We start from the raw sequence: 11,741 nt of genomic DNA, 5'->3' as shown, positions 1-11,741 counted from the left end.
CGGATCCGTGCCACGAAAAACCTGCGCCCTTTTTTTTTTCAAGGTTATTCAAACCTGCATCTTGTTTGCTTTTATATATATATATTTTAAAAAATCCTCTTAAAACATAGGAAATGATGCAGGATGTTTGTACTGTTGATCAACTCCTGCTAGCATTAAAGGCCAAAGGTAATAGTGCCATCTAGTGGACACAAGGCAGAAAGCAGCTATGAATAAGAGACGTCTTAAGGAATTTTTCTTGTGCATCTGTTCTGCACTTTCTTTTTTTTTTTTTTTTTTAGTCGATTTGACTTCAGTTCAAGTGTAACTTAATCACCAATTAACTTTTAATCTGCTGTCTTAGCCGCAGAAGCAATCAGAATGATATTAATGGATATTTGTGTGGGAGACCTTTGCCTGCGCGCTGCTATATACAGTATGTTCCTGTTCTTTGACTTGTAATTAGGAGCTTGGATGGTGTTTTCCTTTCAGATGGCTCTTAATTCTGGGATTTGTTGCTCACAAAAGCCCGCTCTCATATCTCTTCCTCTCTGCGGATTTTTTCGAGCAGTAGGCGTCCCTTATTCAGCTCGAGAGGCTGCTGAAAATAAATCACCACCCTCCCACCAGTACGCGAGAATGTCCAGATGGTTGAATTTTCACTGACGTCCTCCCGCTGAATTTCCCCATTGTCTTCCACGCTAAAATTAGAAGGTAATAGTTGGTGAAAACGCTGCGTCTGCTGCCGAGGGTGCTGGTTAATTATCAAGAACTGGATTTATGTTCCGCCCACAAATGAACCGTGGAAGCTGGATTGCATTCGAGGGGCAGAGTGCAAAACTAAAAACCTCAAAATACCCTTCGAGGTTTATTTGAGGGAACGAACGGCAGGTTTCACAGTCTTCTGCTTCTTCCTCTTGCAAGAACAAAAAAAGATTAAGACTTATTGCTAATTCGGTAGCTGACTAAACCAACTACTAGCCACTTAATGTAATCAGTGTTGTTACTTGTAGCCTTTAACAATCAATTAATCAATCCACTATATATAAGCAGACAGATGGCAAGAAGCAGCCATTATGTGCTGCGTTTTGATGAGAATTTTCTTTGGCGGCGTTTGACAAATGACTGTTTTATCTTCAAATGCAGCGAGGGCTTAAATTCAATGGGGAATAAATCCAATGTTATGAGGCCGGGATTAAACCATCTGCATGATTTGGCAGTTCTTTTCATTTCGGCATGCTATATGTGCTTTTGGAGGCCAAAATTAGGAGCTTAAACATTAAAATATATATATATATATATATTTGTGAATGTGGATAGCAGAGACATCCCAAGAGCCGGATGAGGTTTTTGGACTGGCCAGATTTGACGAAGCAGAGGACCGTGCACAGGCTGAAAACAGAAAACCGGTGCTTCTGGAGATACAAAATAAGGAGTAAAAACAAGCACACACCAGGACAAAAGCCTGCATTATTAAAGCTAACACGAAACAACAATAGTGTGTGGATGTTGGCGTTACAATGCTTTCTGCAAAAAAAAAACATCTACAAAAACTAGAGATCGACCGGCAAATACTGTATATCGGGCCGATATTTGCGTTTGTTTTACTGGTATTGGTCAATGTGCGTGTTTGTTCATAGATACATATATATGTTTTTCCCCTTTCAGCCCTGTGCTGCTGAGGACGCTGCAGAACCACGTGCAGCCCATACATTGCCCCTCCCACATTAGCACGTGCAGCTGGAAGCTGGAAAGTGCTTGTACACACAGGCATGTTGAGCACATGCCTTTTTAAACGGTTAAACAAAGCTCTCTTTACTGTATCACTCAGCACCCACACATTACAGTCATTTACAACACTCCTAACATAAGTAGGAGTTTGCTAGCTGACGTTTTTTTCTCCTTTTGTCAAGCTAATAGTGCAGGTTGTCAGTCAACCACAATAAATGTTTGTTTTTTGTTAAATTGAGACATGTAACATTGGTTATCATTGTGCCATTATCATGTAAACGGAGGAAGAAAAAGCAGTATCAAACAAAAAAAATAAATAAATGGTATCGGCCTTAAAAAAAATCTGTATCGGTCAATCTCTAACAAAAAACAACTAAAAGTGAGCAATCAAAAACCGCCCAATTTCTCACACTCAAAGACAGAAAACGTCTGTAATGTGTAAAAATCACTTTTACACCTTTTTATTTGGGCTCCCAATACACAAATCGAGGATATGTTCATCAATACAGAGTCTGCTTTAGATCTCATACACTGAAATGCAAGGAAGGTTCGGACCGATGCAATAAACCGACAGATTTAATTGTGAACTACAGTCCTATATACACAACCTTAGTTTAGAGATCTGTGTTTCCAGAGAGTTAATAACATTTATTATACTGAATAGCGATTGACAAGGTACAATCACAAGGCCTTTTTGCAATTTTAGCCGCTATATTTTCGATGCACTTTCACAGCAGATGTAACGTAAACTTCATTTGTAGCTCTATAATGAGTCTGCACATTAAAGTTCAGGCGCGGCCCTGGAAGTCCCAATAGACAGCGAATAGACAGAAAAATGGAGTCGGCCTCAGGTTCCTAATTTGTTTTGGAACTATCGATGCAACTCTTTGAAAAATAAGCAGACCGTGTTTGTTTTGTTGTTTTTTTTTCCTTTCTCTTCATCTTCGTCAGCAAACAGACGAGGTGATACATTTCCACAGATACAGGTAATAAACCCAAACAGAGGAAGATTCGTTCTTATATCAAAAAAGTTCAAGACCTGAGAGTTTTTAGTGGAACATAATGTCTCAACATAAAAAAAAAAAAAAAAAACGAAACAAAAAAATAAAATAAAAGATCGTCTGTAAACTGTCACAATGTCTGCAAACACTAGCTATGTCTTCTCTTTTGTGACTGAAAACATGCACGTTTAAAATCAGCTCGCGTTAAAACACCGATTAAAATCCCATTTTTCCTAATTTCCCATTCTTAAAACGTCATCGAATGTTTTTTTTTCTTCTTATTCTTCTTCTTGGTTGTTGTTGCAAGCTAGTAGTACACTGCTCTATGCATATAGTTTTACATTTGACAGTTTGACGCAAATCATCAATAATCAGTGTGTAGACACGACTGAGGGCGATGCAGAACTCAGATAACTTAAGACAAATAAATTCATTTTTTAAATTCTATCAAACATGGTAATACCTTATTCTAGACAACACTGGGGGCTCTGAGGGTTACAAGTTCATTCCTTGGGCACTTAGTAAAGAGTCCAGCATGTCGAAAGTGTCTTTGTAGTCGGTGTGTTGGCCGTTGGTCAGCATGCCGTTGGTTCCGTCGTGGCCGTGGTGGTGCTCCATCATCCTCTGGCCGCTCTCCGACGCGTAGTGAGACGAGCTCAGGCCTTTGGAGGCCCTGCTGCTCTTGGACGAGTGGTGGTGGTGGTTGTGGTTGCCGGCGTCGGAGTGCGGCCTCTTACGGGACGAGCCGGAGGAGCTCCCGTCGTTGCCGTGGCCGCCGGGAGCTCGTCCGGACAAGGAGGAGCCGTCTATTGTCCCCCGGCTGCTCCCGCCGAGCGAGTACGAGTGCGAGTGGCCGTGTTTCGAGTGGCGGTGGCTGCCGTGCTCTTTGTGCTTGTCTTTTCCAGGCAGAGTCCCGCCCTGCTCTGAGCCTCCGTGGCGCTCCGACGAAACTTTGATCCGCATCTTGAGCTCCTCGCTCGTGGAGGAGCCGTTCTCCGAGTAGGAGGAGGGGATGCGGTTCTTCTTAGAGCTGGCCTTGTCTCTCCTGCCGTCGCCCGACTGGCCGGCCTGCTGCGACCCGGAGCGTTTCTTGTGGTGGTGAAAGGTGACGGCGGGAGGGGCGTACATGTCCGTGCTCGGGTCGTCCTTCACGCCGTTCTGCAAGGCCAGCTCCGCGGCGTGTTTCTCTCTGTACTTTTCCAGAGTCAAGACTTTCTGCGGCCGTGAAAAAGTCGCGGGGTTCACGCCGAGCGGCTGGTGTTCACTACTAGACCCGCCCCCCGACGTTTTGGGTTTGTGTTTGACCAGCGTGAAGTCTGAGTGGGGCGGCTGGGAGAACTGGTCGTAGTCGCAGCTCTTGGACTGGTCGTCGATTGGCTGGTAGGAGGAATAGGAGGCTGCGAGGGAGTTCAGGGTGGACATGTCTGCAGCGTCCCCTGAGGTGGAGGGGAAGAAGGAGTTGGTGACACCGGGAAGGCCTTCTAAGGACGTCCCCTGGAAGGCACTGTCCACTGACGAGCCCTCCGTCTTTGGCTTCTTAGCTGCTTGAATGGCCTGAAAAAAAACAAAACAAAAACAGAGCGCGAATCAGCACAAAACATTTAACACTAGTTACATTATACTCACTTGCCACTTTATTAGGTACACCTGTTCAATTGCTTGTTAACACAAGTAGCTATCAGTCAATCACAATTCAGTGCATTTATTCATGTAGAGGTGATCAAGACAACTTGCTGACGTTCAAACCGAGCATCAAGATGAGGAAAAAAAGGGGATTTAAGTGACTTTGAACGTGGTGTGGTTGTTGGTGCCCGACAGGCTGGTCTGAGTGTTTCAGAAACTGCTGATCTACTAGGATTTTCACGCACAACCATCTCTAGGGTTAAAAGAGAATGGTTCGAAAAAGAGAAAATATCCAGTGAGAGGTCAGAGGAGAATGACCACACTGGTTGGAGATGATAGAAAGACAACAGTAACTCAAATAACCACTGGTTACAACCAAGGAATGCAGAATACCATCTCTGAACGCACAACACGTCCAACCTTGAAGAAGATGGGCTACAGCAGAAGAAGACCACACTGGGGGCCGCTCCCGTCAGCTAAGGACAGGAAACTGGGACTACAGTTCACCAAAACTGGACAATAGAAGATTGGAAAAACGTTGCCTGGTCTGACGAGTCTGGATTTGGCGTAAACAACATGAAAGCATGCATGGACCACAGTGGACACATCTTCTGACGGCTACTTCCAGCAGGATAATGCATCATGTCACAAAGCTCATATCATCTCAAACTGGTTCCTTGAACATGACGATGAGTTCACTGTACTCTAATGTCCTCCACAGTCACCAGATCTCAATCCAATAGATAATAGCTCCTTTGGGATGTGGTGGAACGGGAGATTCCGACAAATCTGCAGCGACTGACGTCCAATAAGGACCAAAATCTCTGAGGTATGTTTCAAACACCTTGTAGAAAGTACGCCGTGAAGAATTAAGGCAGTTCTGAAAGCAAAAGGGTCCGACCTTTTACTAGCAACGTGTACCTAATAAAGTAGCCGGTGACAAATACGTGTACAACAAGCATTTAGGACTTACCCTCCAGTTTCGTATCCTCTTTAGCCGACTGGGCGTCTTCTCCAGGATCTGAAGAAACTCATGTGTGAGCTCTGAAAGCAACAAAGGCAACTCAGGTCTATTGTACTTTACTTACACGTCTTTATTTAAGATTTAATTATCCTGACTTAACGTGAAATGCTAATTTAACGGTAGCATTAGCTAGCCTGTGGGCTGCTCTTCTATAAAAACTTAAGTCACCTTGAGAGCTTTGACAAGCAATAGGCTGTAACGACATGTTGCTCGATGATATATATGAAAATCCTGGGGCTAACATGCTTTTAAACGACCCGACCACACATTTTTTTTTTGGAGCGGGTTCTCCGAAATGATTTATTAAGTGTCTTTCCTGCCGTAGGACTCACATCAAACTACCAGCTCTATTAACTATTTTCCAAATGCTTTCGAGAGGTGAATCATTGACTCGCTGACTTATATTTTCAGTCCAGGACAAGGAGAAAACAGAGGACAGAAGCTCTCACCGTCCAGCAGCTGTAACGTTACTGTGCGGTCCACGTACTCCCACCAGTTCTTGCCATCTGTCGACACGGGGATCTCCCAGTTGGACCACTTGCAGGCCAGGTGGATGCAGACGCACGCGACGACTGTGGGCCTGTACTGCAGGCAGAAGGTGGTGAGGTGCAAACTGCAGGAAGACACAAAAAGACACAAGAGAAAGATACAACCGTGAGCTGAGGGGCTTTTACACCGGCGTGCATGTGTAATATACGTTTTATATGGGTTTAGCAGGGAGACATTAACAGTAGATTAATAGCAAAAAAAAAAAAAAAGTCATATATTTCACATATGCACAGCCTTACCTTACAGAAAAGGAACATCTAAGAAAACCTATGTTTGTTAGGACATGTCCCTAAATGTCTGAATGAGACATACACACAGATTCATGTGATAACATATAACTGTAGATACACTGAATCTCTATTTTGTTTTGATTTTTAAAAAGGGGGGGAAATTATAAAACCACAAAAAAATTAACAGTGTTTCTCCGTCTCCTATTGAGAAACGAATCTGAATTTCAGACTTGTCGGACTCAAGTGGAACAAAACACGTCGTTGTTAAACGAGCATTATTAAATGAGGGCACGTTTTAAGCGCGAGACTGAGAAACACTGTTTTGTTGGTAGCCAAGACAAATGATTAGGCTTTGAGTTTTCTAGGGTTAATTTCCCCTGCACCATGAATCCCAAGCTACACTGCAAACTCAAATACTCAAACCAGGACACGAGTTCCTAAAGTTGATGTGACGAAGCTGGTTCTAACAATAAAAGCTTATCTCACACTTATCTCACAACAAAACAACTAACTTATCAAACACGTGGCTTATCTTATATGTTTCACCACTAATCGGATGCTATGACGACAACAACAGGTGGTGACACGAGGAACCAGTGCAACTTCTGTGGGGGAATTACTCTTCAAGCTTTGCTGCATTTACCGCTTGAGTTTAGCGTCTGGAGGAACCGTATTAGTCATCGCTCCTCAAGTCTGAAACCCACTTAAAGTCGTTTACAAGTGTCATTGATTCTGCCGCGGCTTCTTCAATGAAGCGATTCAAATCTACTAGCACATCGTGTCTGATCTCCATCTCCTCACAGCTCTTCAGAGGTCTGATATGAGTCACTTCCTGACAGAAAAACGCTTTCAGAACACATTCAGCACCACACCTTATAAGAATGATGTGCATTTCTAACATTAAACAAGTTTATACTTTAACCTAGAGTTTGTTCCCCAAGATATTTAGGATTGGCAGAATATTAAAAACTAAACATCATCTTAAAACGGGAAGTAGTTTTTTGGGGGGAAATAAAGTCCTCATATGTGGACACAGGGATTATTTCATTGTGTAATACAATGAAGTCAATAATTAAAACTACTTCAACACCTGAACTCTGCTGAGCAAAAACAGGACTGCAAACAATGAAGTCGCAACGTCCTCAAACGAGCTTTTACTTTCTAATTTGTGACTTCGAAGTTCGTTACGACTGATAGACTTTGTTAAATTTTCAACCCAGAAAAAAAAAAACAGCATAAACAAACAAACACGATGAGGTTTTGCACCTTGTCCACTTTTTTTGGCTGTAGAATTAATTAATGACCCTTTGCTACCACTAGACTTGTGAAGACAGCAGGTCTAAACGAAGCAGAATAAGCCGCAACAAACCTAAAACTTAACGTCCCCATATGAGGACGCGGGGTCTCATAAGATTAAACTTAGTTATGTAAAAAAATCCCGTCTACCATCCATCTCTCAAACTGTATCTGTAAAACAATTGCAGAAATTCAGCTACTGGAAATACACAACAACACTAAAAGGGATACGAGAGTTTGCAGTATAGTTTGGTGTTTCATTGTTAGCTCCTCTGGGGTGGAAAAATATGCAACAAAAATTAAAATTAAATAAAGAACTGTGAACTGTACTTACCAAGAAACTCTATAAGTTTAAGAATCTTTAGTGGCAATCTATATTCAGGCTACCGTTTGAGCTTTTTGTTTTTTTTCAGACATGTGCACTCCGTACCAAACAACCTCGAGAGGTAAACAGCACCACTACACTCCACTTTGTGCATTCAACCCCTATGTGCCAACACAGAGCCCTTGTACAATACACCGCACACAGCAGCCCGGCCGGTACTTCCCCGCAACGGGGGGTTCCCAGGGTCGAGGCGCAAACAGGGCGTTGGACACAGGAAGGGGGACCCTGCAGAACAGGAAGCTATAGTGTGCCATTACAGTGCAATAATGGGAACAGGATAATAACCTGTTGGTAGCCATGAAATAGGAAGTCTGTGCCAAATCCTTGCTTGCTGTAAAAGAAGAAGAAGGTTTGTTTTAGAGCTTGGTCACCATTGACGGCATTTTAATAAGGTGTCACTTTAAATTGCAGCTCAAAAAAAAAAAAAAAAAAAAAGTAATAGTCATAGGTTAGGGAGGGGAAAAAAAATGCAATACCTCGCACTAGTTGGGAACATCTCACAACATCTGTGTGTGGATGATCAACTGTTATTTCAAAACCTGCAATCAAGCACGGAGATGATCAGTCAGTGGCGCAAGCACGGCCTCGACAGAAGCACAACACCAGAAAGAAAGAAAGAAAGAAAACACGTACGTCAACCACACACTAACCAAGAAAAACCCTCAAATGGTGCCTGTTAAATGTTTTCGTGCAATTGCGTATTTTTCTTTGTTATTTGCATGTGTTCTGCGGAAATGTCTGGCGGTAGGAAGCTGCACTCACCCAGCGTTTGCAGCACTATTGTTTCCAGTGCTACAAGCTCTTGTGCATGCTGCTGGAATGCCTGGAAAAAAAGAAAGAAATGCAGCAAAGAAGAGTTTAGAAAGAGCTCCTGGATCAATAATACACATTAGAAAAGCACTGCCAGTGGATATAACTTACCAGTGAAGAACAACGCAAATATTTAGTCTTTTAAACCTTGATCTCATCAAAATGTAAGGACGTTAAGCTCCCTGGTTGACGTTCACCTCCACAGAAATACAACGACACACTGACTGTTTCATTATTTCTGGCTGCTTCTTCCATTACCGCAATTTTCAAATTGATTGTTTTGGATCAACGCAGAATCCATAATGTTAACTAGAGAGGTTTGGTCGTACAAATGACTCACACCGCCGTAGCCTACATGCTAAGCTACGTCCTGCAGAACTATAAAGGTTAATCCACATGTAAAAAGTCATTAACTCCAAACCAGCTCCTTTGTTTTTACTCAATCCTCAACCTTATCGTTCCCCCTCCGCTGCAACCTGCACGGGCAGCTTTTGAAAATCACACCACTCTGCTGCTATTTATACGACGGCCACGTTTTAATGGCGTCTAATCATCGATCGAGCTCCCGCGGGTCACTGCGAGAGCCTTCTGGTTTCGCTTTCCTCCTTACTCCACAGCGAGGAGCAAGAAATCAATGAGGAACGAAACTGTACATAAAAAAAAAAAAATAAAAAAAATCCTGCTGATTTTTTCCTGCTGAGCCTAAAACAAGCGTGGAAATAGATTTGCCCAAATGGCAGACGGCTGCTTTTTGAGGACTGAGATATAAATTAAATGATGATGTTGACGAAAAAAACTGGTCACATTAAGCTTTAATAGCTTTAATTGACCATTTTACTTATAAAATACCACGAGTATAGGGGTAAAAAGCAGCTCCAGCGTCTCACAACGGAGAAGTGCTTGAGAAATATCTATCTGCCAGCTGACCCATCGAGTCATTCTGCGGCGACATGTCCCCTTTGGTTGATATCTTATCTCAAAATGACCTCATGGCACCATGTGAGTGTAAAAGAGACTCAATGTCACACTTGAATCGCTTCATCTCTGCATTACACAAATATTGCTCATGCTTTAGTCACGTTAGAGGTTACTGTCACAGTACGTACAACAAAAACAAGCGTCCACTCCTTAGTCACAGTTTACTTACATTGCTTTTAGTGTCTAGGGCTGGCTCTTGTGGGTTAATGCAGGCATGGGCTATTTTAATGACATGCTCCAGCTTCCTGGGCTGCTCTTCCACTTTAGCTGCCAGGAACAACGTGGTCTGTGAAATTATCTGCAGAAGAAAAACAAAAAAAAAAGTCGTTTTTTTTTTTCCTCCAGCGTGCGCCACCTGTAATTATGTGAGTCCCAGTCATGGCTGCAGTGGTACTTACATTTCTATGAAACTTGGTGAAGGAGTGGACCATATAAAACCTGTGCATATATACTATAGCAGTGTTGATTATTAGTTGAGACCTGGGGGTAAACAGTTAAGGGACAACACGTGGATGACATGGAGCTAAAATAATTAGCCTGCTTTAGACTGGAAACCGTAGCACTGAGTGAGCAAAACGTGAGCCCGCAAGTGGAAAAAACCACGTTAAAACCAAACACCGGATCAAAGCCATTAGCTTCGACTCCTCAAATTGGTTATAAATGGATAATAACGACGTACTGTTGTGTTAAAAGTGCGCTCACGGTGAGCGTTAGTACACATTTAATACCTGTTATCATCAGGCACAAAGCTAACAATGGGATATGCAGTCTTAAGACTCAACACAATAGCTAAACTAGCTAGCAGGCCTCAGCCGATGGCGCTACTTAAAAACGTCGTCATAGTCCCACTCACATCATCCTCCTTATCACGCACGACTCCGTTAAACGCGATTAAACGATTTAAATGTTAACGAAGAGCTATTTTTTTTAACGCTACAAGCCTGGAGCTTCTAGCCCCCCCCTGTCAGCTAATGCTAAGCCGAGCTACCCCGACCATGGTCCGGCCCAGTCTCTGAAAGGATACACGTTGAGTCTCTGGCCTATGTCCTGGATTAAGTTGGCGGCCTGCTGCCGGTAGGAGAGCTCCCTGTCGGCCTCGATCCCGCAGCGGCGAGACGGGCTGTTTTCCAGCTGCTCCCGGGTGAAGAGCCATTTCGTAGAGGGTCCCCGGTGCACCGCCATTACGCTCCCACAGCCAAGCCCGACGGTGCTAGCATCGGGAGGGAGTGGGGCGACGGGGGCACCGGAAGGACGAAATGAGAATCGGGAGCTAAAACCCGGTCGTCCTGTTTCTGGACAGCGCCCCCCAGCGGCGGGCGGTGCAAACAACAGCTCTTCTTCTCATCGTCTTTCCGCGTTGTTTGAGAGCAAAACAATAATTTCATCCACAACAAAGTGCATGAATTCAGATTTATGAAGAAGGTGTTTTTAGCTTTTTTTTTATAGCCATGAGCTAAAAATGGCTAAATGGTTTAAAATAGCTGGGTTGAAATGTGCTAATTAGCCACTAGGGGGGTCACACGTGTACTGCATCAGTAGTTCAAACTCAGAAAACAATTAATTAAGGGCAATTAAGGACACAGCAGTCAACAGCGATATAAGACTGAGTGGAAAAGCTCAGTTAAAAAAATTAATTAATTAATTAATTAATTAAAAACATAGAATAAACAAATTGGAATATATACATTAAATATATATATTGAAGACACTTTATCGAACCTCACACTAGGACACTTTGCCTTAAATTTCTGTATCTATCACAGATTTGACTTTGTAATTCTATAGCACCTCATTCTTATTCTATTTATAAGACTATTTTATTTTTATGCTTATGTTTATGTCTGGTTCATATATGCTCTTTCTTATCCTGTAACTCTTGGACAAAACAGTTTCCATGTTGGGATCAATAAGGTGATCTTGATATGCTTGATAAAAAAATGAAATAAATGAAAAAAGAAAAACACAAACGTGGTGATGAGTAGCGCAATAACTGAACATTATACATAATATATACATTTGAGTGCTAATTTGGCAATGAGGTAGGTATTTACGGTAAATACATATCTAGAAACATGCAAATGTTTAGTGTCAGCTTTGTTCAATATCATAATATAATATAAGATGTGCAACTGCAA

General features: G+C 42.6%; 1 protein-coding gene across 1 annotated transcript; it reads right to left on the bottom strand.

Annotated features, from left to right (window-relative positions):
- Positions 1–2,142: 2,142 nt before the first annotated feature.
- LOC125000912 (cyclin-T2-like) lies at positions 2,143–10,870 on the bottom strand. The gene is made up of 9 exons (XM_047576665.1): positions 10,631–10,870; positions 10,005–10,086; positions 9,776–9,904; positions 8,581–8,641; positions 8,295–8,357; positions 8,104–8,149; positions 5,808–5,971; positions 5,308–5,378; positions 2,143–4,265 (listed from the first exon to the last, which is right to left on the bottom strand). Exons 1-9 carry the CDS (start codon positions 10,786–10,788, stop codon positions 3,207–3,209), a joined length of 1,833 nt encoding a protein of 610 aa, XP_047432621.1. The 5' UTR covers positions 10,789–10,870; the 3' UTR covers positions 2,143–3,206.
- Positions 10,871–11,741: the final 871 nt, after the last annotated feature.

Source organism: Mugil cephalus, chromosome 23, assembly GCF_022458985.1.
Source record: "Mugil cephalus isolate CIBA_MC_2020 chromosome 23, CIBA_Mcephalus_1.1, whole genome shotgun sequence".
In the NCBI taxonomy this organism is placed as follows: Eukaryota; Metazoa; Chordata; class Actinopteri; order Mugiliformes; family Mugilidae; genus Mugil; species Mugil cephalus.
Note: the sequence above shows the minus strand (reverse complement) of the source record. Positions and strands in the feature narration are given on the sequence as shown.

Coding starts and splice junctions, on each gene's coding strand:
- LOC125000912 (XM_047576665.1), bottom strand. CDS start 10,788: ATGGCGGTGCACCGGGGACCCTCTACGAAATGGCTCTTCACCCGGGAG. Junction 9,905..10,004: donor TCACCAAGTTTCATAGAAAT/GTAAGTACCACT, acceptor TTTCTTCTGCAG/ATAATTTCACAGACCACGTT. Junction 8,358..8,580: donor AATAGTGCTGCAAACGCTGG/GTGAGTGCAGCT, acceptor GCTTGATTGCAG/GTTTTGAAATAACAGTTGAT.